Source organism: Symphalangus syndactylus, chromosome 1 (assembly GCF_028878055.3).
Source record: "Symphalangus syndactylus isolate Jambi chromosome 1, NHGRI_mSymSyn1-v2.1_pri, whole genome shotgun sequence".
Lineage (NCBI taxonomy): Eukaryota > Metazoa > Chordata > Mammalia > Primates > Hylobatidae > Symphalangus > Symphalangus syndactylus.
Window position 1 is genome coordinate 111,158,354 of NC_072423.2, and position 26,229 is coordinate 111,184,582.

Genomic DNA, 26,229 nt, shown 5'->3' on the forward strand with positions numbered 1-26,229 from the left:
TAATATTTCACTGTATGTATATACCACATATCTTTATCCATTTATCTGTTGATGGACATGGGTCATAGACACCATTTGGTTATTGTGAATAATGCTGTGAACATTGGTGTATAAATATCTGTTTTGGATTCCTCCTTTCAGTTCTTTTGGGTATAGACCTAAAAGTGGAATTGTTGAATCATATGGTAATTCTATGTTTAACTTTTTGAGGAATTGCCATACTGTCTTCTTTACATTCTCACCAGCAGTGCACAAGTGTTACAATTTCCTCATATCCTTGCCAACACTTATTTTCTATTTTTTTTTGTGTTTTTTTTTTTTTTATAACTTGGGTGTGAAGTAGTTTCTCATTGTGGCTTTGATTTGCATTTCCCTAATGACTAATGAAGTTGAGCATCTTTTTGCATATTTTTTGGCCATTTGTAAATCTTCAGAGAAATGTCTAAGGCCTTTGCCCATTTATGAATTGGGTTATTTTTATTGTTGTTGAGTTATACAGTATTGTATATGTTCCATATATTAATCCTTTATCAGATGTATGATCTGCAAATATTTTCTGCCATTCTTTGGGTGGTGTTTTCACTCTTTTTAAATTAATCGGTTTTTTAGAATAGAGATGGGATCTCACTATATTGCTCAGGGTGGTCTCAACCTCTTGGGCTTAAGTGATCCACCTGCATCAGCCTCCCAAAGTGTTGAGATTACAGGTATGAGCCACTGTACCCAGACTACTTTTATTTTTTTACGTTGTTATTACTATTATTATTTTTTGAGATGGAGTCTCACTCTGTCACCCAGCCTAGAGTGCAGTGGCGTGATCTCTGCTCACTGGAATTTCCGCCTCCCGGTTCAAGCGATTCTCCTGTTTTAGCCCCCCCGAGTACCTGGGATTACAGGCACATGCCACCACAACTGGCTGCTTTTTTGTATTTTTAGTAGAGATGGGGTTTCACCATGTTAGCCAGGCTTGTCTTGAACCCCTGACCTCAGGTGATCTGCCCACCTCAGCCTCCCAAAGTGTTGGGATTGCAGGCGTGAGCCACCGTGCTTGGCCAATTATTGTTATTTTTTAAGAGAGAGGGTCTCATCCTGTCACCCAGGCTGGAATGAGTGGTATGAATGTAGCTCACTGCAGCCTCAAACTCCTGGGCTCAAGTGACTGCCTGCCTGCCTCAGCCTTCCAAGTAGCCGAGACTACTGATATGAGCCAGTGCAACTCAGCTGATTTTTTAAAAATAAAAAACATTTTTTTGTGGAGATGGGATCTTGTTATGTTGCCCAGGCTGGTCTCAAACTGAGCTTAAGCAATCCTCCTGCTACGGCTTCCCAAAACTGTAGGATTTCAGGCCCTTGGATTTCTTTCTTTCTGTCTGTCTGTCTGTCTGTCTTTCTTTCTTTCTTTTTTTTGAGACAGAGTCTTGCTCTTGTCACCCAGGCTGGAGTGCAATGGCACGCTCACTGTAACCTCTGCCTCCAGGGTTCAAGTGATCTCCTGCCTTAGCCTCCCTAGTAGCTGGGATTACAGGTTCCCACCACCACGCCCAGCTAATTTTTGTATTTTTAGTAGAGATGGGGTTTTGCCATGTTGGCCAGGCTGGTCTTGAAATCCTGACCTAGTGATCTGCCCGCCTCAGCCTCCCAAAGTGCTGGGATTACAGGTGTGAGCCACTGTGCCTGGCCGATTTCTTCCTTTCTTTCTTTCTTTTTTTTTTTAAGATGGGGTCTCGTTCTGTCACCCAGGCTGGAGTGCAATGACACGATCTTGGCTCACTGCAACCTCTGCCTCCCGGGTTCAAGCGATTCTCCTGCCTCAGCCTCCTGAGTAGCTGGGATTACAGGTGCACACCACCGCACCCAACTGATGTTTATTTTTTTAGTAGAGACAGAGTTTCACCAGGTTGGCCAGGCTGGTCTCGAACTCCTGACCTCAAATGATCCACCTGCCTTGGCCTCCCAACATGCTGGGATTACGGTTGTGAGCCACAGCGCCTGGCCTTTCTTTTTTTTTTAGACAGAGTTTTGCTCTTGTCACCCAGGCTGGAGTGCAGTGGCATGATCTCGGCTCACTGCAGACTTGATCTCTTGGGCTCAAGTGATCCTCCCACCTCAGCCAGACTCCCAAGATGCTGGGACTACAGGCATCTGCCACCACACCCAGCTAATTTTTGTGTTTTTTGTGTGTGTTTTTTTTTTTGTTTGTTTTTTTTTTTTTTGAGACGGAGTCTTGCTCTGAAGCCTAGGCTGGAGTGCAGTGGCGCAATCTCGGCTCATGGCAAGCTCCGCCTCCCGGATTGACACCATTCTCCTGCCTCAGCCTCCCGAGTAGCTGGGACTACAGACGCCCGCCACCACACCTGGCTAATTCTTTGTATTTTTAGTAGAGATAGGGTTTCACCGTGTTAACCAGGATGGTCTCGATCTCCTGACCTCGTGATCCGCCCACCTCGGCCTCCTAAAGTGTTGGGATTACAGGCGTGAGCCACCATGCCTGGCTTTGTGTTTTTTTTTTAGATAAGGGGTTTCGCTGTGTTGCCCAGTGTGGTCTTGAGCTCCTGGTCTCAAGTGACCCAACTGCCCTAGCCTCCCAAAGTGCTGAGATTACAGGTGTGAGCCACAGTGCCTGGCCAATGTAGATTTTTACATAGTTTATGTATCAGTTGACTATTAAGTGGTATATGAAAAAGAGATAAATGATAAACCAAAGGTACAGTGACAGTGGGCCTTTTTTTTTTTTTTAAGACGAGTCTCACTCTGTTGCCAGGCTGGAGTGCAGTGGCGATCTTGGCCCCCTGCAACCTCTGATTCCCATGTTCAAGTGATTCTCCTGCCTCAGCCTCCCAAGTAGCTGGGATTACAGGCACGTGCCACCATGCCCAGCTAATTTTTTTTTTTTTAAAGTAGAGACAGGGTTTCACCATGTTGGCCAGGATGGTCTCCATCTCCTGACCTCATGATCTGCCTGCCGTGGCCTCCCAAAATGCTGGGATTACAGGCGTGAGCCACCACGCCCTGCCTACAGTGGCTTTTATGTTTACTTATGTAGTTACTCTTATCAGTGTTCTATATTTTTTCTTTTTCTTTTTAGCTACTGTCTAGTGTCCTTTCATTTTAGCCTGAAGGACTCCCTTTAGCATTTCTTGTAGATCTGGTCTAGTAGTTAGCAACTCCCTTAGTCTTTGTTTATCTGGAAATGTCTTAATTTCTCTTTCATTCTTGGATAGTATTTTCAGATGTAGAATTCTTGGTTGACAGTATTTTCCTTTAGGGCTTATATATGTTATCCTAGTGCCTTTTGGAGGTTTCTGAGGAGAAATCTGTGATTAATCTCATTTAGGATCTTTTGTACTTGAGGCATCAGTTTTCTCTTCCTGCTTTAAATATTCATTCTTGTCTTTTGGTTTCAATAGTTTCATAACACATTTTTGTTTTATAATGTGTCTCGTATGGGTCTCTGAGTTTATCCTATTTGGGTTCATTGGGATTTTTTTTTTTTTTTCAAGACAGAGTTTCACCCAGGCTATAGTGCAATAGTACAATCTCGGCTCACTGCAACCTCCGCTCCCAGGCTCAAGTGATTCTCATGCCTCAGCTTTCCTAGTGGCTGGGATTACAGGTGCGCACTACCACGCCAGGCTAATTTTTGTATTTGTAGTAGACATGGGGTTGTGCTATGTTGGCCAGCCTGGTCTTGAACTCCTGACCTCAAGTGATCTGCTTGCCTTGGCCTCCCAAAGTGCTGGGATTACAGGCGTGAGCCACCACGCCTGGACTTCATTGGGATTCTTGAATGTATATAGTTGACTCTTGTACAGTGTGGGGGTTGGGGTGTCAAGGTGTCAACTCCCCACACAGTCAAAAATCTGCATATAAATTTTGACTCCCTCAGAGCTTAATTACTAGTAGCCTACTGTTGACTGGAAGCCTCACTGATAACATACACAATCAGTATATAATTTGTTTGTTGTATATATTTTTAAATTTTTCTCCTTTTAAAGACAGGGTCTTGCTTCGTTGCCCAGGCTGGAGTGCAGTGGTACAATCATAACTCACTGCAGCATTGAACTCCTGAAATTAAGCAATCCTCCCACCTCAGCCTCCTGAGTAGCTGAGACTATAGGTGTGCGTCACCACGCCTGGCTATTTTTTTTTCTTTTGTAGAAATGGGGTCTCACTATGTTGCCTGGGCTGGTCTCAAATTCCTGGGCTTAAGTGATCCTCTCACGTTCACCTCCCAAAGTGTTGCGATTACAGGTGTGAGCCACTGCACCCAGTAGCTATAGGGTTTTCATAAATACCCTTTATTAAATAAGGAAGTTCCTTCTATCTTTAGTTTGTTGAGAGGTTTTTGAGATGGAGTCTCGCTCTGTCACCCAGGCTGGAGTGCAGTGGCGCGATCTCGGCTCACTGCAAGCTCTGCCTCCCGGGTTCATGCCATTCTCCTGCCTCAGCCTCTCCGAGTAGCTGGGACTACAGGCGCCTGCCACCACTCCCGGCTAATTTTTTTTTTTTTTTTTTTTTTTGTATTTTTAGTAGAGACGGGGTTTCACCGTGGTCTTGATCTCCTGACCTCGTGATCTGCCCGCCTCGGCCTCCCAAAGGAGGCCACCGCACCCGGCCTGTGGTTTTTTTTTTTTTTTTTTTGGAGACAGTCTTGCTCCGTTGCCCACGTTGGAGTGCAGTGGCGGAATCTTGACTCACTGCAACCTTTGCCTCCCGGGTTCCAGCAATTCTCCTGCCTCAGCCTCCCGAGTAGCTGGGATTACAGGTGCCCACCACCACGTGCAGCTAATTTATTTATTTATTTATTTTTTTAGTAGAGACGGAGTTTCACCATGTTGGCCAGGCTGGTTTCGAACTCCTGACCCCAAGTGATCCTCCTGCCTCAGCCTCCCAAAGTGTTAGGATTACAGGCGTGAGCCACCACACCCGGCCTGTTGAGAGTTTTTAATTATGAATGGGTACTGAATTTTGTTGGGTTTTTTTCCTGTATTTATTGAGATGATTATATCTTAAGACTTTTCTCCTTATTTCTGTTAATATGATGAGTAGTAATACTGATTGATTATTTAGATGTTTAATCAACCTTGCGTTTCCCACTTTGTCATGAGGGATTCTTTCTATATATCATTGGAATTGTTTTGCTAAAAATTTTTGAAGATTTTCGTATCTGTATTCATGAAGGACATTGTTCTGTAATCTTTTTTCTTATTTATTTTGGTAAGGTTCTTTTTTAGGTTTTGTTATTAGAAATAAATGACCTTGGCTGGGCGTGGTGGCTCACACCTGTAATCCCAGCACTTTGGGAGGCCGAGGCAGGTGGATCACGAGGTCAGGAGATCGAGACCATCCTGGCTAACACGGCGAAACCCTGTCTCTACTAAAAATACAAAAAAAAATTAGCCGGGCGTGTGGCGGGCCCCTGTAGTCCCAGTTACTGGGGAGGCTGAGGCAGGAGAATGGCGCGAACCCAGGAGGCGGAGCTTGCAGTGAGCTGAGATTGCACCACTACACTCCAGCCTAGGTGACAGAGCGAGACTCCGTCTCAAAAAAAAAAAAAAAAGAAAAAAGAAATAATTAATTGACCTTGTCCAGGCGTGGTGGCTCACGCCTATAATCCCAGCACTTTGGGAGGCTGAGGCAGGTGGATCACTTGAGGTCAGGAGTTCAAGACCAGCCGGCCAACATGGTGAAACCCCGTCTCTACTAAAAATACACAAATTAGCTGGGCGTGGTTGCACGCTCCTGTAATCCCAGCTACTCGGGAGGCTGAGGCAGGAGAATCGCTTGAACCTGGGAGACAGAGGTTGCCGTGAGCTGAGATTGCGCCATGCACTCCAGCCTGGGTCACAGAGTAAGATTATGTCTTAAAAAAAAAGCAATAATTGACCTCGTAAAACAAGTTGGGAACTACTCTCTTTCTGTTTTCTGAAAAAAATTTATGTAAGATTGATATTTCTTTCTTAAAAGTTTGATAGAATTCACTAGTGAAACCTAGTCTGGAGTTTTCTTCGTGGAAAGATTTTTGATAGCAAACTCAGTTTTCTTAATAGATACAGGAGTATTCTGATGATGATGATTATTATTATTATTATTTTGAGACAGAGTCTCGCTCTGTCGCCCAGGTTTGCGTGCAGTGGCGCCATCTTGGCCCACTGTAACCTCCGCCTCCCGGGTTCAAGTGATTCTTCGGCCTCAACCTCCCAAGTAGGGCAAGTAGCTGTGATTATAGGCGCCCGCCACCTTGCTGGCTAATTTTTGTATTTTTAGTAGAGACGGGGTTTCACCATGTTGGCCAGGTTGGTCTCAGTCTCCTGACCTCATGGTCCACCTGCCTCAGCCTCCTAAAGTGCTGGGATTACAGGTGTGAGCCACCACACCCGGCCTGTTCTTTCTTAAAGATGCTCGTGGCTCTTGCCTGTAATCCCAGCACTTTGGGAGGCTGAGGCGGGTGAATCACTTGAGTACAGGAGTTTGAGACCAGTCTGGGCCACATGATGAAATCCTGTCTCTACAAAAAATAGAAAAATTAGCTGGGCATGGTGGTACATGCCTGTAGTTTTAGTTACTCTCAGGGCTGAGCTGGGAGGATTGTTTGAGCCCAGGAAGCAGACGTTACAGTGAGCCAAGATCGTGCCAGGCTACTCCAGTGTGGGCAACATTGAGACCCCATCTCACCAAAAAAATAGAGACAGGATTTCACTCTGTCGCCCAGGCTGGAGTGCAGTGGTGCAATCATGGCTTACTGTAACCTCAAACTCCTGGTCTTAAGTAATCTCGGTGTCTCAGCCTCCAAACTGGGGCTGCATGTACCACCATGCCTGCCTGATTTTCATTTTTTCTGTAGAGACAGGGTCTTTCTCTGTTGACCATGCTGCTATCGAACTCCTGGCCTCAAGTCATCCTCCTGCCTTGGTCTCCTGAAATGTTGGGTTTACAGGTGCAAGCCACCACACCTGGCCTTTTTTCTAACTTGTTAATGAGAACCTTAGGTCATTAATTTTTTTTTTTTTTTTGAGACAGAGTCTTGCGCTGTCGCCCAGGCTGGAGTGCAGTGGCACGATCTCGCCTCACTGCAAGCTCTGCCTCCCGAGTTCACGCCATTCTCCTGTCTCAGCCTCTTGAGTAGCTGGGACTACAGGCGCCCGCCATTGCGCCCGGCTAATTTTTTGTATTTTTAGTAGAGACGGGGTTTCACCATGGTCTCGATCTCCTGACCTCGTGATCCGCCCGCCGGGGCCTCCCAAAGTGCTGGGATTATAGGAGTGAGCCACCACACCCGGCCAGGTCATTAATTTTATAGGTTTTTTTCTTTTGGAGATGGAGTTTCACTCTGTCGCCAGGCTGGAGTGCAGTGGCACAATCTCCGATCACTGCACCCTCCACCTCCTGGGTTCAAGTGATTCTCCTGCCTCAGCCTCCTGAGTAGCTGGGACTACAGGCGCCCACCACCATGCCCAGCTAATTTTTTGTATTTTTAGTAGAGACAGGGTTTCACCATGTTGGCCAGGATGGTCTCGATCTCTTGACCTCGTGATCCATTTGCCTCGGCCTCCCAAAGTGCTGGGATTACAGGTGTGAGCCACCACGTCCGGCCAGTTTTACAGGTTTTTTGGAATACTTTTTAGACTTTAAAACGTTAGTATTGCTTTAGCTGCGTCAGTATAGCATATATTTGAAAAGTGTTTTTTCATATATTACCTTACTCTGAGAAGTAGATAAGTAATCTCAAATCTGTTGACAGGGAAAAGTAGGTGAATTGGCATATTGAAGGGTATATAATTTGTTAATTGTGGCACTGATTTTTTCACATGGTTTCTGACTCCCAGAATCCTGAGAGCTCTGCATGTTCAGGCTGTTTAATTCCTGATGTCACATGAGAGTCAGGAAAGGAAGTTGAGGGAGTGGAGAAATTTGGAGAAGTTTGGAAACTGCTCTTAAGGAATGATGTATCTTTGGAACCACCTCTCCGCTTTTTGCTTTTCACTTTTTTTTTTTTTTTTTTTTTTTTTTTGAGACGAAGTCTCACTTTGTTGCCCAGGCTGGAGTGCAGTGGCATATCTCAGCTCACTGCAACCTCTGCCTCCCGGGTTCAAGTGATTTTCCTGCCTCAGCCTCACGAGTAGCTGGGATTACAGGCGCCTGCCACCATGCCCGACTAATTTTGGTATTTTTAGTAAAGACGGGGTTTCACCGTGTTGGCCAGACTGGTCTTGAACTCCTGACCTCAAGTGTTCTGCCCGCCTCGGCCTCCCAAAGTGTTGGGATTACAGGCGTGAGCCACTGCGTCCAGCCTCCATCTGTCTGCTTTTCTAAGTTGGGAAGTTGTTGATGGGTTTGTGTAGGTGAAGGTTAGTTCCCATCTCTCTGGAACTATGGGTTGTCTATGAGGTGGACAGAAGTGCTTTTCTAATATTTAAAATACTTAACAGTAATAATTAGGCTGGGCATGGTGGCTCGGGCCTATAATTGCAGCACTTTGGGAGGCCAAGGCAGGAGGATCGCTTGAAGCTGGGAGATGGAGACCAGCGTGGGCAATAAAGTGAGACCTCATCTCTACAAAAAAAGAAAGGGAAAATAGCTGGGGGTGGTAGCACATGCCTGTAGTCCCAACCACTCAGGAGGCTGAGGTGGGAAGGATCGCGTGAGCCCAAGAATTCAAGTTGTGATCGTGCCACTGCATTCCATCCTGGGTGACAGAGTGAGACCCTGTCTCAAAAGAAGGAAAGAAAAAACAATAATTCTGGTATTTCACTAGAGGATTGGAAGACAGCTGGAATCTAATCTGCTTGAAGCAATCAAACCTGATGGCATTTTGTGAGGCGTTACGCTGGTTGTTCACCTCTTCTGTTATAGGTTTTCTTCACGTATTGACTTCACATAGTCTACTAATTTCCATGTTGCTGATCTGCTTCTGGGTAACCTTTAATAAAAATTTTTTTTTTTTGGCCACCTAGTCTAAGACTCTAATAAAATCTTTATCTACATGATGGACGTTCAAATAGATGGTCATTATGTTGCCTCCAGGATGTGTGGTGTCTGAAAGAGGGAGTTTCTGTAGAGTTTCTGCCCTGAAATCTCCTTACACTGTTTTCTAAATATCTAACTATATAAGAAATATGCTGTGTGGCCCTTGAGATGGAGGTCCAATAGGAACACAGGATGCCAGGAACTTGGTCCTTGGAGGAGAGAACCGGAGCTGGTCCCTGGCCATATGTGGGAGTAACAGCACATTATCTCAAAAGAATAAAACTCACTGGAGCTGTATTTTGTGGTGGACGTTTTGCCTTAGTCTCTAACTGCAGCTGAATACATCTCAGTGTCTGTGTCTGAAGAATTTGATCTTTGACTATATTTTCAGATAATCTTCAGAGTAGTATAAGCATCAAGGCATTTAAATGATTTCACCCCCAAAAGGAGTCCTCCAGATTTTAGCCATGTCTGATTTTTAGTGCCTCTCAGAATTCAGTGATTTAAAACCCTTTTGGAGTCCTAACAGTTTTGTGGTGTCATTGAGATACCATAGAAAGATAGAAGGTATTTCTTTTTTTTTTTTAATTATTTATCAAGAGAAACTATTTGCTAGCCCACATATTCATGTTTCATAGTTCAGGAACACAGGTTAGTGACAAAACTAATAGGTAATTCAACCCAAAGGAACTTTTTTTTTTTTTGAGACGGAGTCTCGCTCTGTCACCCAGGCTGGATCTTGGCTCACTGTAACCTCCGCCTCCCAGGTTCAAGCGGTTCTCCTGCCTCAGCCTCCCGGAGTAGCTGGGATTACAGGCATGCGCCACCACACCTGCTATATTTGTATTTTTAGTAGAGACGAGGTTTCACCATGTTGGTCGGACTGATCGTGAACTCCTGACCTCAGGTGATCCGCCCGCCTCACCTCCCAAAGTGTTGGGATTACAGGCGTGAGCCATTACGCCTGGCCAAAGAAACTCCTTATATTCCAAAATTACTTTGCACTCTGAAAAATACCAGCTTTTCTCATCTAAAAATTCTTTCATGAAGTCATAATTTCTGTAGAAATCTGGATATGCCTTCTTTCTTGGTTCAGCCACAGCAAATTTACAGAGAACTACAGCTCCCAGGGATACAACGAATACTCCAATATGAAACTGCAGATGTGCCATGGTAGTTAACTGTCCTTGATAGGTATGTCAGACTCATTACCAGTGTTCTTCCTGCCTGATGGAGAAATGGATGGCCAGCGGCTATTTCATAGTTGTATAATTACTTACTCTGGAGAGTTTTCTTATTTTAAGCTAGTAATCTTTTTTTTTTTTTTTTTTTTGAGGTGGAGTCTTGTTCTGTCACCCCAGGCTGGAGCGTAGTGGCGCAATCTCAGCTCACTGCAACCTCCGCCTCCCAGGCTCAAGTGATTCTCCTGCTTCAGCCTCTGAAGTAGCTGGGGCTACAGGCGCCCGCCACCACACCTTTCTAATTTTTTTGTACTTTTAGTAGAGACGGGGTTTCACTGTATTAGCCAGGATGGTCTTGATCTCCTGACCTCGTGATCCACCTGTCTTGGCCTCCCAAAGTGCTGGGATTACAGGTGTAAGCCACTGTGCCCGGCCACTAGTAATCATTTTTGATAGGGGGTCCTAAATAAAGCCCCCAGATAATCTAAAAAGGTCAGTGCTGTGACCAGAGCTTTGGCTTCACCTTTCCTAGATGTAGGAAATTTTATTTCCATGTTTTCCCATTTTTAATAATAGGACACGTGAATATTGCTAATATAAGGTAGTAGATTTGTACCTAAGATGAACTCCGTGTATAAAACCAGTGTTATAGATAATTGAAATTAGCGTGAGTGACAAGAGCTTTTATTTGCGTTCTGAAATGGAGAGACCGCAGTTTTTTTTTATTTTTTATTTTTATTTTTGTGACAGGGACTCACTTTGTTACCCAGGCTGGAGTGTAGTGGTGCAATCTTGGCTCACTGCAACCTCTGCCTTCCAAGCTCAAGCAATCCTCCTGTCTCAGCCCCTCAAGTAGCTGGGACTATAGGCATGAGCCACCAAGCCTGGCTAATTTTTTTTTTTTTGTAGAGACAGTATTTTGCCATGTTGCCCAGGCTGGTCTCAAACTCCTGAGCTCAGGCAATCCACACGTCTCAGCCTCCCAAAGTGCTAAGATTACAGGTGTGAGCCACCCTGCCTAGCAGAGATAGCAGTGGTTTTTCAAAAGATAACATGGTGAGGAATAATTCCCCAGTAGGAAGGTGTGTACGCCAGTCTCCCAGTAACCTTAGAACTTGTTTACCTCTGCCTTAGTCCTGTCAACTTGTCCCCACTGTGCTTAACTCTTTCAGTTAAGCTACAGTAGAAAAGGAGTCAGAGTTTACCATTCATGCCAGAAACCTAATCTGTGAGACCAGGCTTTTGCATCTTTCTTTCAGTTGTATGGAAGCTTCTCTCTTCAGCTTTGGTCTTCAGTGGGATTGGTGATAGGAAATAAGTCCAGGAAGCTCGTCATTTCATATGTGAGCAGTTTAGACAGTCTAATTTTAAGTGCTCTGTGGTTTTGTGTTCCTTTTAGAACCATTTCTCCCATCCTTCTACATGTGTGCTTTCTAGATTTGACCGTATTTTCGTTCAGTTGTAAATGTGCTAGGTGAGACTGTGAGACTTAGCTGATTCAGGGATGGCTCACATGTACTATTTTGTCATAGCACAGGTAATCCGGTGGCTTCTTATTAAAGCATAATCATGAGCAGGGAATGTTTCAGCACCTTTGTTTCTCCTTTCTTTTTTTCTTTTTCTTTTTTTTTTTTTTGAGATGGAGTTTTGCCCTTGTTGCCTAGGCGCTGGAGTGCAATGGCGTGATCTTGGCTCACCTAAACCTCTGCCTCCTGGGTTCAAGTGATTCTCCTGCATCAGCCTCCCAAGTAGCGGGATTATAGGCACCCGCCACCATGCCTGGCTAATTTTTTGTATTATTAGTAGAGACAGGGTTTCTCCATGTTGGTCAGACTGGTCTCGAACTCCTGACCTCAGGTGATCCACCCGCCTTGGCCTCCCAAAGTGCTGGGATTATAGGCGTGAGCCACTGCGCCTGGCCCTTCTCCTTTCTTTTTGTGCATTTCATTTTGATTTCCCCTGTATCACTTTGGACGTCAGTTCTGAAAATTCTTCACATACCTCCTTTCCTCCACTTAGCACATTTGACACAGCTGATTTCAAAAGGGTCTTTACTAAAAAATGTATTTAGGGAAGCACAGATTTCTAATCTTTAGGAATCCAGTAAAAACAGGAAAGAGGGCCGGACGCGGTGGCTCACGCTTGTAATCCCAGCACTTTGGGAGGCCAAGGTGGGCGGATCACGAGGTCAGGAGATCGAGACCATGGTGAAACCCTGTCTCTACTAAAAATACAAAAAATTAGCCGGGTGTGGTGGCGGGCGCCTGTAGTCCCAGCTACTCAGAGAGGCTGAGGCAGGAGAATGGCGTGAATCCGGGAGGCGGAGCTTGCAGTGAGCCGAGATTGCGCCACTGCACTCCAGCCTGGGCGACAGAGCGAGACTCTGTCTCAAAAACAAAAACAAAAACAAAAAAACAGGAAAGAGGTTCAGTGGACTCTAGATTCTCTCCTTGACCTAAATTAATTCTGTTCTCGCTGTTCGTTGATGGGCTGGCACATCTCAGGTCCCCTGCTGAGTTTCCTTTTTTCCTTGTTCCGTTTGTTCTTAGCCAGGTGGCCGCAGGATGCCATGGTTTCCTAGCTCCTGTGATAGGACCCAGGAATCTAAACAATCTTTCATCTCTTCTTTAGAGACAAATGACAACATAGATTCCCTCTCTTTCTTCTCCCAGATTACTCTAGACATCTATACACATTTCTGGTTTCTGAGGGATGTGCCAGTCGCTAGTAGCTTGGAAGGGCAGGTTCCAAGTAGGGTTGACAGCCCTACTTACATGAAGAACACTCCCTACGTTTCCCTTCTCCTCAAAGTACAGGAGGATTGTTCTCTCTCACCCTCATAACTATGCCTAATCTATATCAGTGTCTACAGTCTCATATACAAAGGGAAGAATAGGCTTGAATTTAAGAAATCATTAGATTCCCTTGGTTATAAGATTTAGAGAACAAACGTGTTTTCATGTTTGTTTTCTGCTATAGTGTTTTTGTCTGTGATTTTTGAAGGTGTTTTGGTATCTTTTCCTGTCAAAGTCCATGTCAATGCTTTTTTATTTCTGAAATTAATTAGAAATTAGTTTTCATAAAATCCAGAGCTATACAGCCCAAGTTTTATGTGTTGTTCTTTTCTGTTAGAGTGACGTATCAGTTTATTTTCTCTTCAGCTCTTTTCAGTTCAATTAATTTTATTATTTTTCCTTTGGATTGTATCATACAGTAAAAAACAAATTAAAGACACATTTGCCAAAACCAAAAATACTGTTGCCAGAATTTTACTTAGCATTCCTGACTTACCAAGTTTAACTTCAATTACACAAATTTTATGAATTTTAAAAAGGATATGATACTTTATCATGATACTTATAGTGCTTAAGTGGATATGTTTAATTTTAGAAGAGATAATAGAAATACTGGATTTATAAACTAATTTTTAATGAAATGTTGAGGAAATCTGCAAATATACATGTGAAATGTGAAGGCACTAAAGATGCTTCACTTTATTCTATAAACACATAGCAAATGTGGCTGGGCATGGTGGCTCATGCTTGTAATCCCAGCACTTTGGGAGGCCAAGACAAGTGGATCTCTTGAGCTCAGGAGTTTGAGACCAGCCTGGGCAACATGGTGAAACCCTGTCTCTACAAAAAAAAAAAAAAAAAGCCGGGCTTGGTGGCACACACCTGTGTTTTCAACTACTTGGAAGGCTGATGATATGGGAGGATCACTTGAGCCCAAGAGGTCGAGGCTGTAGTGAACTGTGTTGCACCACTGCACTCTAGCCTGGACAACAGTGTGAGACCCTGTCTCAAAAAAAAAAAAAAAAGATTGCATATCAAACCCAAGTGGTTAATCTGAGGTTGTAAAAATATGTTGGCAAAATAATTTGGAATTCTAACTGAACTTCTTAGAGTATATACCTGCTGATCTGCATTTTTAGTGTGTGTCTGTGCCTGCCCAACTAAAGAATCTGGTGACCAGGTATTGTCTTGCAATTGCTGTAGAGACAGTGCCTTCCTAGCTCTTAAAATAGTCCTGACCTTGTTCGCCACCATATCTGATTGCAGTCTCTTTTTCCCTGCCAAGGTTTTTTATTCATTGTCGCTTTCTAGGCTTGCTGTGTTGTTGCATTAAAATAGACCACAAAAAAATACTCATATGATTTCTCCTAAATTTGGTTCAACAAGTTCTTTAGTCTGGTTCTTCTCCTTAGTATCATTATTATTGTCATTGAGACAGCATCTTGCTATGTTGCCCAGACTGGTCTTGAACTCCTGGCCTCATTCAGTCCTTCCACCTTGGCCTTCCAAAGTGTTAGGATTACAGGTGTGAGCCACCATACCTGGCCTGATTCATCTTTTTTTTTTTTTTTTTTTTTTTTCCCTGAGACAGGATCTGAATCTGTCACCCAGGCTGGAGTGCTGTAGCATGATTTCAGCTGATTGCAACCTCCACCTCCTGGGCTCAAGCCATCCTCCCATCTCAGTCTCCTGAGTAGCTGGGACTATAGGTATACACCACCACGCCTGGCTAATTTTTTTATTTTTTATTTTTTGGCAAAAGTGAAGTTTTGCCATGTTGCCCATGCTGGTCTCAAACTCCTGGGCTCAAGTGATCCTCCAGCCTTGGCTACCGGAAGTGCTAGGATTACAGGCATGACTACCACAGCTGGCCTGATTAATCTTTTATAGTTGAGATTATTTATGTGTTTGTCTGATTTTTTCTCCTTTTTAATCTCTTTTGTATCATTGATAAAAACAGTCTAATCCTCCTCCTCATCCTTCTGTATTTTGCTTTGATTTTTTCCTTGTTATTGTGGCTATTCTCATTTGGGTACATTTAAACCTATTTTTCCTTCATATATCAAATCTTTTTAGAGTTAAAACAGAATTTTATGTTCTCTTTATTTGCTGACTTGGAATTCTGTCATGTGGCCAACATATTTTGTTTTTCATAAAGCCACATGACCCGTTTGTTCTGGTTTTTGCTAGCTCTGGATTAGAAATGTAAACTTTTTTGGTTTACAACCCTAATATTTTAAAACAAAAAGAACTTGTCCCTTCATAAACGCTTTTTCATATGTTATATATTTACCCTACTATATACATCTGTTATGTATATCATAAACATACACATATTTATTCAGCCAGATTTATTGTGTAGTTACTATATGCCAGGTACTACTCTGGGCACTTAGGATACTCATATAACTGACATTATCATAATAAATAATAAACAGTAGACATCGTCAGTAAGTAAAGTATGTAATATGCCAGAAGGGGATAAATGCCTTAATGGAGAAAAGAAAAAGTAGAGCCAATTAAAGGGGGTGGAGGGTGCAGGTGGTGGTGTAGTTTAAACTAGGGAGGGTAGGATAGACCTTTCATTGAGAAAGAGACATTTTGATCAAAGACTTTTGAAGGAGGTGAGGGAGTTGGCCATGTGGTTATCTGGGGGAAGAATGTTTAGGCAGAGGGAATGACTAGTGCACAGAACCTAGGGAATATATATATGCCTGATGTGTTTGAGGACATCATGAAGGCCAGTATGGCTGGAGTGGGATAATAAGCAATGGAGAGAGAAGGGTAGGAAGTGAAGGCAGAAAGAAAATGGGGGTGGGAAGGAATGCAGAGCTTGTGGACTTTTTATTTTTTGACAGTCTTATGACAAAAAGTGAAATGGCAGCCAGGCACGGTGGCTCATTCCTGTAATCCCAGCACTTTGGGAGGCTGAGGCAGGCAGGTTATCTTGAGGTCAGAAGTTTCAGACCAGCCTGGCCAACATGACAAAACCCCGTCTCTACTAAAAATGCAACAATAAAATTAGCTGGGCATGGTGGGGTGTGCTTGTAGTCCCCAGCTACTTGAGAGGCTGGGGCATGGGAATTGCTTGAACCCAGGAGGTGGAGGTTGCGGTAAGCCAAGATCGCACCACCGCACTCCAGCCTGGGTGATGGAATGAGACTCTGTCTCAAAAAAAAAAAATATGCCAGGCGCGGTGGCTCACACCTGTAATCCCAGCACTTTGGGAGGTCTAGGCGGGCAGATCACCTGAGGTCGGGAGTTAAAGACCAGCCTGGCCAACATGAGAAACCCCGTCTCTACGGTAGGAGAATCGCTTGAACCCGGGAGGTGGAGGTTGAGGTGAGCCGAGATTGCACCATTGCCACTCCAGCCTGAGCAACAAGAGCGAAACTCTCTCACACACACATACACACACACACAAAAGTGAAATGGTAGGCAGGGCGCGGTGGCTCACGCTTGTAATCCCAGCACTTTGGGAGGCCGAGGTGGGCAGATCACGAGGTCAGGAGATCGAGACCACGGTGAAACCCAGTCTCTACTAAAAAATACAAAAAAAAAAAATTAGCCAGGCGTGGTGGCGGGCGCCTGTAGTCCCAGCTACTCGGAGAGGCTGAGTCAGGAGAATGGCGTGAACCCGGGAGGCGGAGCTTGCAGTGAGCCGAGATTGCGCCACTGCACTCCAGCCTGAGCGACAGAGCGAGACTCCGTCTCAAAAAAAACAACAACAACAAAAAAAAGTGAAATGGTTTCTTGTTTTTTTTTTTGTTTTTTTTTGTTTTTTTTTTTTTTTGAGATGGAGTCTTACTCTGTTGCCCAGGCTGGAGTGCAGTGGCACCATCTTGGCTCACTGCAAGCTCTGCCTCCCAGGTTCCATGCCATTCTCGTACCTCAGCCTCCCGAGTAGCTGGGACTACAGGTGCCTGCCACCACACCTGTCTAATTTTTTTGTATTTTTAGTAGAGACGGGGTTTCACTGTGTTAGCCAGGATGGTCTCAATCTCCTGACCTCGTGATCCGCCCGCCTCGGCCTCCCAAAGTGCTGGGATTACAGGCGTGAGCCACCGCTCCCAGCCGGTTTCTTGTTTTAATTTGAATTTCTTTGATTAATTGTGAAGGGAGGACGTCTTTTCACATGTTCATTGGCCATCTGAGGCTACTCTTTTATGAATTGCTTTTTTTCCTTTTTTTTTCTACTTTATAGGAATTCTTCATATACTTTGTTTATTATTTTGCTAGCTGTAAAAATTGCAGGCCGGGTGCTGTGGCTTACACTTGTAATCCTAGTACTTTGGGAGGCCTAGGTGAGCAGATCACTTGAGCTCAGGAGTTCGAGACCAGCCCAGGGAACATGGCGAAACCCCATCTCTACAAAAAATACAAAAATTAGCTGGACGTGGTGACACATGCCTGTAGTCCCAGCTACTTGGGAGGGCTGAGGTAGGAGGATGGCTTGAACCTGGGAGGTCAAGGCTGCAGTAAGCCGAGATCACACCACTGAACTCCAGCCTGGTGACAAAGCAAGACCGTTTTCAAAAAACAAAACCATCTCCTAATCTGACTCTTATCTTCACTTATGGTTCTCGTATGCAAAAAAATAAATTTAGTTTGGCTGGGAGTGGGAACGGGGATTGCAAATGGGCATGAGAGTTCTTTTTGGGGTAATAGAAATGTTTTAAAATTGGATTTGAGAGATGGTTGTACAATCCCGTAAATTTACTAAAAGTCATTGTACTGTATACTTAGTGAATTTTATGGTATGTAAATTATAGTTCAATAAAAGCGTTAAAATTTAAGTAATTTTTGGAATCTGCTTAGCTAGGAAGGAATTAAAATTTAAAAAAATTTAATATATATAATTTTAATATGGCCTAATTTCCATATTTCCAGCTTCCTATTGTGGTTTGTTTTATGTTTTGTTTATGGAATTTTCCCTAGGCTATGGTTAAAAGGCATTTAAAAACTTTCTCTAGTTAAAGTTTATTTTCTTTTTGAGACAGCGTCTTGCTCTGTCACTCAGGCTGGAGTGCAGTGACACAATCTTGGCTCACTGCAGCCTCTGCCTCCCGGGTTCAAGCAACTCTCCTGCCTCAGCCTCCTGAGTAGCTGGGACTACAGGTGCACGCCATAACACTTGGCTAATTTTTATATTTTTAGTAGAGACAGGGTTCGCTGATCTTGAACTCCTGACCTCAGGTGATCAGCTGGCCTCGGCCTCTCCTGCTGGGATTACAGGTGTGAGTCACCACGCCTGGCCTAGTTTAAAGTTTTATTTTGCACATTTAGGTCCTTAATATGTTGGGAATTTACTTTGGAGTACTGTCGGAGGTAGCGATGTAGTTTTATCTGTATATAGATCCAGTTATTCTAGCTCCATCTATGACATATATAATCTTTCCCCCTTTGATTAAATGGGGATTTTAATACTACCTCAGTCACACACTCCATTCCCATGTCAATTTGTCTGTTTCTAAGATCGCTATTCTGTTTTGTTGATCTCTTTGCAAAATATCACACTTTTAATTGCCATAATTTCACAAAAAGCCTTCCTGTCTGAGAAGGCAGGTTGTCTCTCTCGGTACTCTTTGACATTGCTATCTAGCTACATTTGGCCTTTACTCTTCCACCCAATAGTGTCAGCTTTGTCAAATTCATTAGAAAATTATCTTGTGATTGGCCGGGTGTGGTGGCTCAAGCCTGTAATCCTAGCACTTTGGTAGGCCAAGGTGGGTGGATCACGAGGTCAGGAGTTTGAGACCATCCTGGCCAACATAGTGAAACCCTGTCTCTACTAAAAATACAAAAAATTAGCCGGGCATGGTGGCGGGCGCCTGTAGTCCCAGCTACTCGGGAGGCTGAGGCAGGAGAATGGCGTGAACCCGGGAGGCGGAGCTTGCAGTGAGCTGAGATGGTGCCACTGCACTCCAGCCTGGGGGACAGAGCCAGACTCTGTCTCAAAAAAAAAAAAAAAAAGACAATTATCTTAGGATTTTGATTGAAATTGCATTGTTTCAATATTGAGTCCTCTCTCACTTAAATATCTTTTATTATTAAAATTTTTTTTTCTGTCTTTGGTGCTTGAATCAAGAATATGTCTTCTTTTAGATCCTTCAGTAGTTTTATTATTTGTCGCATAATTTTTAAAGATTTATGGGTATTTTGTAGTTTTAGTTGCTATTATGAATGGTATGTATTTAAACAGTTTTCATTTTTGAATTTATACCAGTTTTTTGCTGCTATAGAGAAATTTTATTGATTTTTGTTCTCTTATTATTCTTTTTTTTGTTTTGTTTTTGAGACGGAGCCTCACTGTCGCCCAGGCTGGAGTGCATTGGTGCGATCTCGGCTCACTGCAACCTCTGCCTCCCCGGTTCAAGTGATTCTCCTGCCTCAGCCTCCCAAGTAGCTAGGATTACAAATGAGCACCACCATGCCTGGCTAAGTTTGTATTTTTAGTAGAGACGGGGTTTCACCATGTTGGCCAGGCAGGTCTCTGACTCGTGACCTCAAGTGATCCACCCACCTCAGCCTCCCAAAGTGCTGGGATTACAGGCTCCTATTAGTAAGTCTTAATAGTAATATTCACAAATTTGAGTGCACAGCTCAGTGGATTTTTATAGTATTCACCATGTCACCTCCACCTTTGTGCTCCTTTTCAATCAATATTTTCCAAGTAACTGCTGTTCTCTATCATCATTTTGAATTTTGTATGAGTAGAATTACACTATATTTTCATATAAAGAGTTTCCTTAGTGTCTAGATTCTTTCTTGCCACATCATATCTGTGAGATACATCTGTGTCGTATGTGGCAGTAGTTGGTTCTTTTTTTCATTGTTTTGTAGTATTCTTTTGTACGAATATACCACAGTTTATCCATTTTAATTTTTTTACAGAATTAAATATCCTATTTATTAATTTACAAACCATAATGAAACCTGATAGTCATTTCATGTCACCGGCAGCTCTTGCTTTGAAAAAGGAAAACATTAATATACAAATTTAAGCCAGCTGTGGTGGCTCGTGCATGTAATCTCGGAGACTCCAGGGGCCCAGGTGGGAGGATCACTTAAAGCCAGGAGTTTGAGACCAGCTTGGGTGACATAGCAAAACCCTTTCTTCTTTTTTTTTTTTTTTTTTTTTTTGAGACGGAATCTCGCTCTCTCACCCAGGCTGGAGTGCGGTGGCACGATCTCAGCTCACTGCAAGCTCTGCCTCCTGGGTTCGCGCCATTCTCCTGCCTCAGCCTCCCGAGTAGCTGGGACTATAGGCGCCCGCCACCACACCGGGCTAAATTTTTGTATTTTTAGTAGAGACGAGATTTCACCGTGTTAGCCAGGATGATCTCGATCTTCTGACCTCGTGATCCGCCTGCCTTGGCTTTGGCTTCCCAAATTGCTGGGATTACAGGCGTGAACCACTGCGCCCGGCCAACCCTGTCTTTAAAAAAATTTTTTTTTTTAAGTTAGCCAGGCATGGTGAATATGCTTGTAGTCCCAGCTATTTTGGTGGCTGAGGTGAAAGGATCCCTTGATCCCAGGAGTTAGAGGCTGCACTGAGCCATGATCATACCATTGTACTCCAGCCTGGACCACAGACCCCAACTCTAAAAAGGAGAACAACAACAAAAAATTACATTTCATTAACATGAGAAACTTCTTTTTACTTGAATGGAGACATAATTCCTTTTGGAGTTCAATGATATGTTCAAGGAGTTTGTTATTGTAACCAGAAAGTCAGCCTAACTATTGTAACTAATATTTTTGTGGTAAAAAATTATTTCCATTTGTTGCAATTCACCAGTGAGAAAAAAATCAGAATCTCAGCCAGTTCTTTTCATAAATAGCATTCTTTGCATTTTACGCAATAATTATCTTAAAATGTGTAACTAAAGTATTAACAAAGCAAATAAAGGACAGAGTCTCTATTGTAGCTGAGAGGTGCATAAACTCATAGCAGAGCAGTGGAACCCCATAACCTCTCCGGGAGCAGACACTTTGCAGTTGGCTACCTGAATAAGATTGGGGCTCTATTAGCAATGAAGTAGCAGAGAAAGACGTTATGCAGGCAACCAACATAATCATCATCTACGGCCTTCTCAGACAGTAGTTTTCACAGTAGCCTCTGTGGACACCAGACTTCAGGAGTAACCTCTGGTTGATAAAAAGAGTCAGGGTTGGGTGTGGTGGCTCATGCCTGTAATCCCGGTACTGTGGGAGGCTGAGGCAGGTGGATCATGAGGTCAAGAGATCGAGACCATCCTGGCCAACATGGTGAAACCCTGTCTCTACTAAAAATACAAAAATTAGCTGGGCATGGTGGCGTGCACCTGTAATCCCAGTTACTCAGGAGGCTGAGGTAGGAGAATCACTTGAACCCTGGAGGCAAAGGTTGCAGTGAACCGAGATCACGCCACTGCACTCCAGCCTAGCGACAGAGTGAGACTCCATCTCAAAAAAAAAGAAAAAAAAAAAAAAGGAGTCAGAGCTGTTGCTATTTCCAGGGCTAGGCACTAGGCGAGGCAAGTCCAAGCCCTTTACCTGCATCTGCAAATCCCGCAGGGTTAGGAGTGGGAGGAGACTTGGAGAAGTTAAGTGACTTACGAGGCTCCGCCCACACCTTGTAAAGCAAGGCTTCACAGAGCTTGAGAGGGTTCTGGGGTACTTCCACTATTTCAGATTTCAGGGTTATTAAGAAAGTAACATCAAAACAAAGTTATAGATATGTGGTATATTTACTCTTAGGAGACTATTTCAAACACAAAAACAATGCCATGACTTTATATTGACATCATATGGAAACAAAATACCAAATGTCTAGATAGACTGAAGAGTAGACTCTGCCCTCAGTCCCGTGGAAGCTGCAGAAGTTGCCACAGATCTCTCAGAGTCAGAGGAAGGGCTATTGCAATTTTTTTTTCTTTTTTGAGAAGGAGTCCCCCTCTGTTGCCCAGGCTGGAGTGCAGTGGCACAATCTCGGCTCACTGAAGCCTCCGCCTTCTGGGTTAAAGTGATTCTTGTGCCTCAGCCTCCCAAGTAGCTGAGATTACAGGCATGTGCCACCATGCCCAGCTAACTTTTTTTTTGTATTTTTAGAAGAGACGGGGTTTCGCCATGTTGGCCAGGCTGGTCTTGAACTCCTGACCTCAGGTGATCCACCCACCTCGGCCTCCCAATGTGCTGGGATTACAGGCGTGAACCACTGCACTCGGCCTATTTCCTTGACTCTCCTCCTGCACCACTCTTCTGGGGCACCTGGCACTGTGACCCCTCTCTTTTCCCAGCCACCCAATGATTCAGGCTAGAAAATTTAGCACTCTCCCTGTGTCCATAGTCAGAAGCATTCCCAGGGAGAAGCACAGCCAGAGATAGGCCTCCTTCAGCCTGACCGGGGCCAGGGCAGGAGCCAATCTACAGTACTGAACAGGATCCAGAGCTGCAACGACCACCTCCAGAGACCCTGACCTGCCCTCCACAATCCAACAACTCTTTTTTTAAGTATTTACTACATGGTGGAAACTGCCTTGGACTTTTGCTGTGGAAATAAGAGAGAATGATTTGGTGGTGATGACAGTGAGTTAATAGATGACAGCACAGTGGTATATTGATATGGTAGAGCTGGCATAGGGTACCTTAGGAGCCGTAGATGTGTGTACTGTACTCAGGTTTGGAGAGAATGGAGTCTAGGAATACTACCTGGGGCAGAGTTGCCTTGTCCTGAAGGCAGTATTGCCTTGTCCCAATGTGGGGACTGGGAGTACAGAATAATTGATTTTGGTGATAGCAGTGAAATAAAACATAGCTAGCTGCCTGGGCAGCTTTGGATTAAGATTTTGCAGTTTTGCAGTACTTTTTTCTTTCTGTCTTTTTTTCTTTTTTGAGACAGAGTCTTGCTCTGTCACCCAGGCTGGAGTACAGTAGTGCCATCACAGCTCAGCAGTGATATTTTGTACTCCATTTTGTCCATAATTACAAGGTCCAGGAAAAACAACAACAAAAAACCCAATGGTTTGTCTCTTACGTATGGGACCATATTCCTGCTCTACTAATACTTTTTCTTTTTTGGTCTTAACCTTTCTGATGTAGTCTTGCTGACTACATTCCTAATTTAAAAATACACTCAGTGTTAAGAAATTTGCCAACTACTTTAAATTTTTTGAGAGAAAATTGACATTATAAAGAGGGAGTTTGAGTACAAGGAGCTTTTCCTTGTCCCACTGGTTGGTATAGAGTCAGATAGAAAGGGAATGGTCATAAATTGACAACCATAGATTTAAAGTAGAAGAAATCTGAAGCCTGAATTCCTTTGGGAAAAGCAAAACCTTAATGATCCTATAGCAGGGGTCCCTGGGTACTGGTCCATGGCCTGTTAGGAACTGGGCCTCACAGCAGGAGGTGAGTGGTAGGCGAGCAAGCAAGCAAAGCTTCATCTGTATTTATAATTGCTCCCCTTGCTTGCATTACCGCCGGAGCTCTGCCTCCTGTCAGATCAGCGGTGGCATTAGATTCTCATAGGAGCATGAACCCTATTGTGAACTGCACATGTGAGGGGTCTAGGTTGAGTGCTCCTTATGAGAAACTAATGCCTGATGATCTGTCACTGTCTTCCATCACCCCAAGATGGGACCGTCTAGTTGAAGGAAAACAATCTTAGAGCTCCCAAGGATTCTACATTATGGTGAGTTGTATAATTATTTTGTTATATATTACAGTGTAATAATAGAAATACAATGTACAATAAATGTAATATGCCTCAATCATCCTGAAACCATCGCCCCCACACCTGGTCCGTGGAAAAATTGTCTTCCATGAAACTGGTCCCTGCTGCCAAAAAAGTTGGGGACCACTGTCCTACAGCTCAGCAAGGAATGGCCTGCCTGGTCCTTGGCACCTTCAGTGGAGAATTTGGGAATCTCATGTGACCTAATTTCTCAGACAGAAACCCTTCCTCTGAGTGAAGGAGAGACCCTTACCAGTACTGGATATCCTAAGGAGTCTGAACAGAACAAATTCCCATTGCCTTCTGTTTTTTTCTCATCTCATCTTTGGGTGTGAAATAAACCAGGATAGGTGCTTTCCTGATGGTTGTAATGTGCTGTAGCTCTAAAATAAAATCCTTTAGATAACTCAGAAGGGAGACGAGAACTAGGAAAGGCAGAGAATGTGTGCACAAGATAGATGGAAGAGGCCAAGGTTGCATCATTCAGCAAAAATTTAACCAACTGCCTTTCATGTGCCACGTAGTATTGTACGTGCTGGGGATACACATAGTAGGGAACAAAACAGAGTCCCTGCTCTCACTCATGGAGCTCCAGGGAAATTGTGACTCGCCCAGTGTTTTGATTCCTTCTTCCTCTCTTCTTTTCTGTAGGACAGAATAATAAGCTGAATAGAATCTGACCACTGGCTTTCAGCTGGCCAGGACCTTCTATGTAGCTCTCCTTTTGTGGCCCATGTGCTGCATCCTCTGCCCTCAGTGTGCAACTGGCCCCCAACGCAATGTGTGTTTGTCAAACCATGGAAGTGGGGCAGTATGGCAAGAATGCAAGTCGGGCTGGAGACCGGGGAGTCCTCCTGGAGCCCTTCATCCACCAAGTAGGCGGACACAGCAGCATGATGCGTTACGACGATCACACTGTGTGCAAGCCCCTCATCTCCCGGGAACAGCGCTTCTACGAGTCCCTCCCTCCCGAAATGAAGGAATTCACCCCTGAATACAAAGGTCAGTCACTGGCCAGTTTAATGAAAGCAGCAGCCTTGGGCTTATAGAGCCCTTGCCACAGTTTTTTCTTGGTTTGTTTGCCGTGATATATCATTATAGGTCTTTTTTCTCAAAGCACTAAGTCACTTTGTTAGGTAAAATTAGAGGCTGAAAGCATCAGCAAGGTCTTTAGATCTTGAAAATTGAATTTATTAATAAGTAAAGCTGAGAAAAGGTCATAGCATTAAGTTCCATTGGTGGAAAAGAGCATGCTGTTGTCAGTGAATTTTCCCGTTTGCTGTGACACTATTCTAGGAGAGAAGAGGGGACATTTCTCTCGTCCCGGAGGAGGAATGGATACTTCCAGGTTAAAGCGGTTGGATAGCTGGCAGTGGGGCTGTGTGTAGCCTGTGTCTATATGTGCTGGGGCAAAGAATTGTTGGTAAGAAATGCAGGGACTTTCTGGGGCCTGCAAGTCCTGACATTTGAAGGAAAAGTAATTTATTTTAAAATATAAGTAAACTTTATAGGAAAGAACCTCATGAATATTAATTATACCAGAATTAATTAACTTTATTTTAAAATCTGATCTTTGTCAGTGTTTATAAATTTTTATGATTGCTCATTGTGTCTAAGTTTTTTTTTTTTACGTTCTGCTTTGTAACTTAAAGTTGCGTGATTTCAGTCAGGTTAACACTGTCCTTTACTTAGGAGAGTTTCAATTTAGAAAAACCAGTGCTGTAGAATTGACTTTTTGTTTCTTAACTTTTTAAAAAAAATTTTGGTAAAATGTACATAACATTCGCCATTTTAAAGTGTATAATTTAGTGGCATTAAGCACATTCACAATGTTGTATAGCCACTGTCCATTTCCTGAATTTTTCATCATCTGAAACAAACTCGGTACCTATTAAATAATAACTCCCCATTCTTCCATCATCTGATCCCCTGGTAACCTCTTGTTTACTTTCTGTCTCTACAGATTTGCCTATTGTAGATATTTCATAAAAGTGAAATCATTGGCCGGGCGCGGTGGCTCACACTTGTAATCCCAGCACTTTGGGAGGCCGAGGCGGGCGGATCACAAGGTCAGGAGATCGAGCCCACGGTGAAACCCCGTCTCTACTAAAAATACAAAAAAAAATTAGCCGGGCGTGGTGGCGGGCGCCTGTAGTCCCAGCTACTCGGAGAGGCTGAGGCAGGAGAATGGCGAACCCAGGAGGCGGAGCTTGCAGTGAGCCGAGATCGCGCCACTGCACTCCAGCCTGGGCGACAGAGCGAGACTCCATCTCAAAAAAAAAAAAAAAAAAGTGAAATCATTACAATTTTTGACCTTTTGTGTCTGGCTTGGTTCACTTTTTTTTTTTTTTTTTTTTTGAGACGGAGTCTTGCTGTCACCCAGGCTGGAGTGCAGTGGCACAATCTCGGCTCACTGCAAGCTCCGCCTCCCGGGTTCACGCCATTCTCCTGCCTCAGCCTCTCTGAGTAGCTGGGACTACAGGTGCCCGCCACCACGCCCGGCTAATTTTTTGTATTTTTAGTAGAGACAGGGTTTCACCATGTTGGCCAGGATGGCCTTAATCTCCTG

The 26,229-nt window shown here is 43.8% G+C and overlaps 1 protein-coding gene across 4 annotated transcripts in view; it reads left to right on the top strand.

Annotated features, from left to right (window-relative positions):
* The window catches only part of IP6K1 (inositol hexakisphosphate kinase 1), a 70,079-nt gene that overhangs the window by 20,007 nt on the left and 23,843 nt on the right, over nucleotides 1–26,229 (top strand). For 2 of the 4 annotated variants that reach the window (XM_055276925.2, XM_055276931.2), the window contains exon 2: nucleotides 24,312–24,662. The exons of 1 other annotated variant lie outside the window; for it this stretch is intronic. In XM_055276925.2, coding sequence (XP_055132900.1) covers nucleotides 24,440–24,662 — 223 coding nt within the window. In that variant the 5' untranslated portion in view covers nucleotides 24,312–24,439. Of the gene's footprint in view, nucleotides 1–23,599; nucleotides 23,619–24,311; nucleotides 24,663–26,229 lie in introns of those variants that run through there. One more of the 4 variants, XM_063610328.1, reaches the window with a different exon arrangement.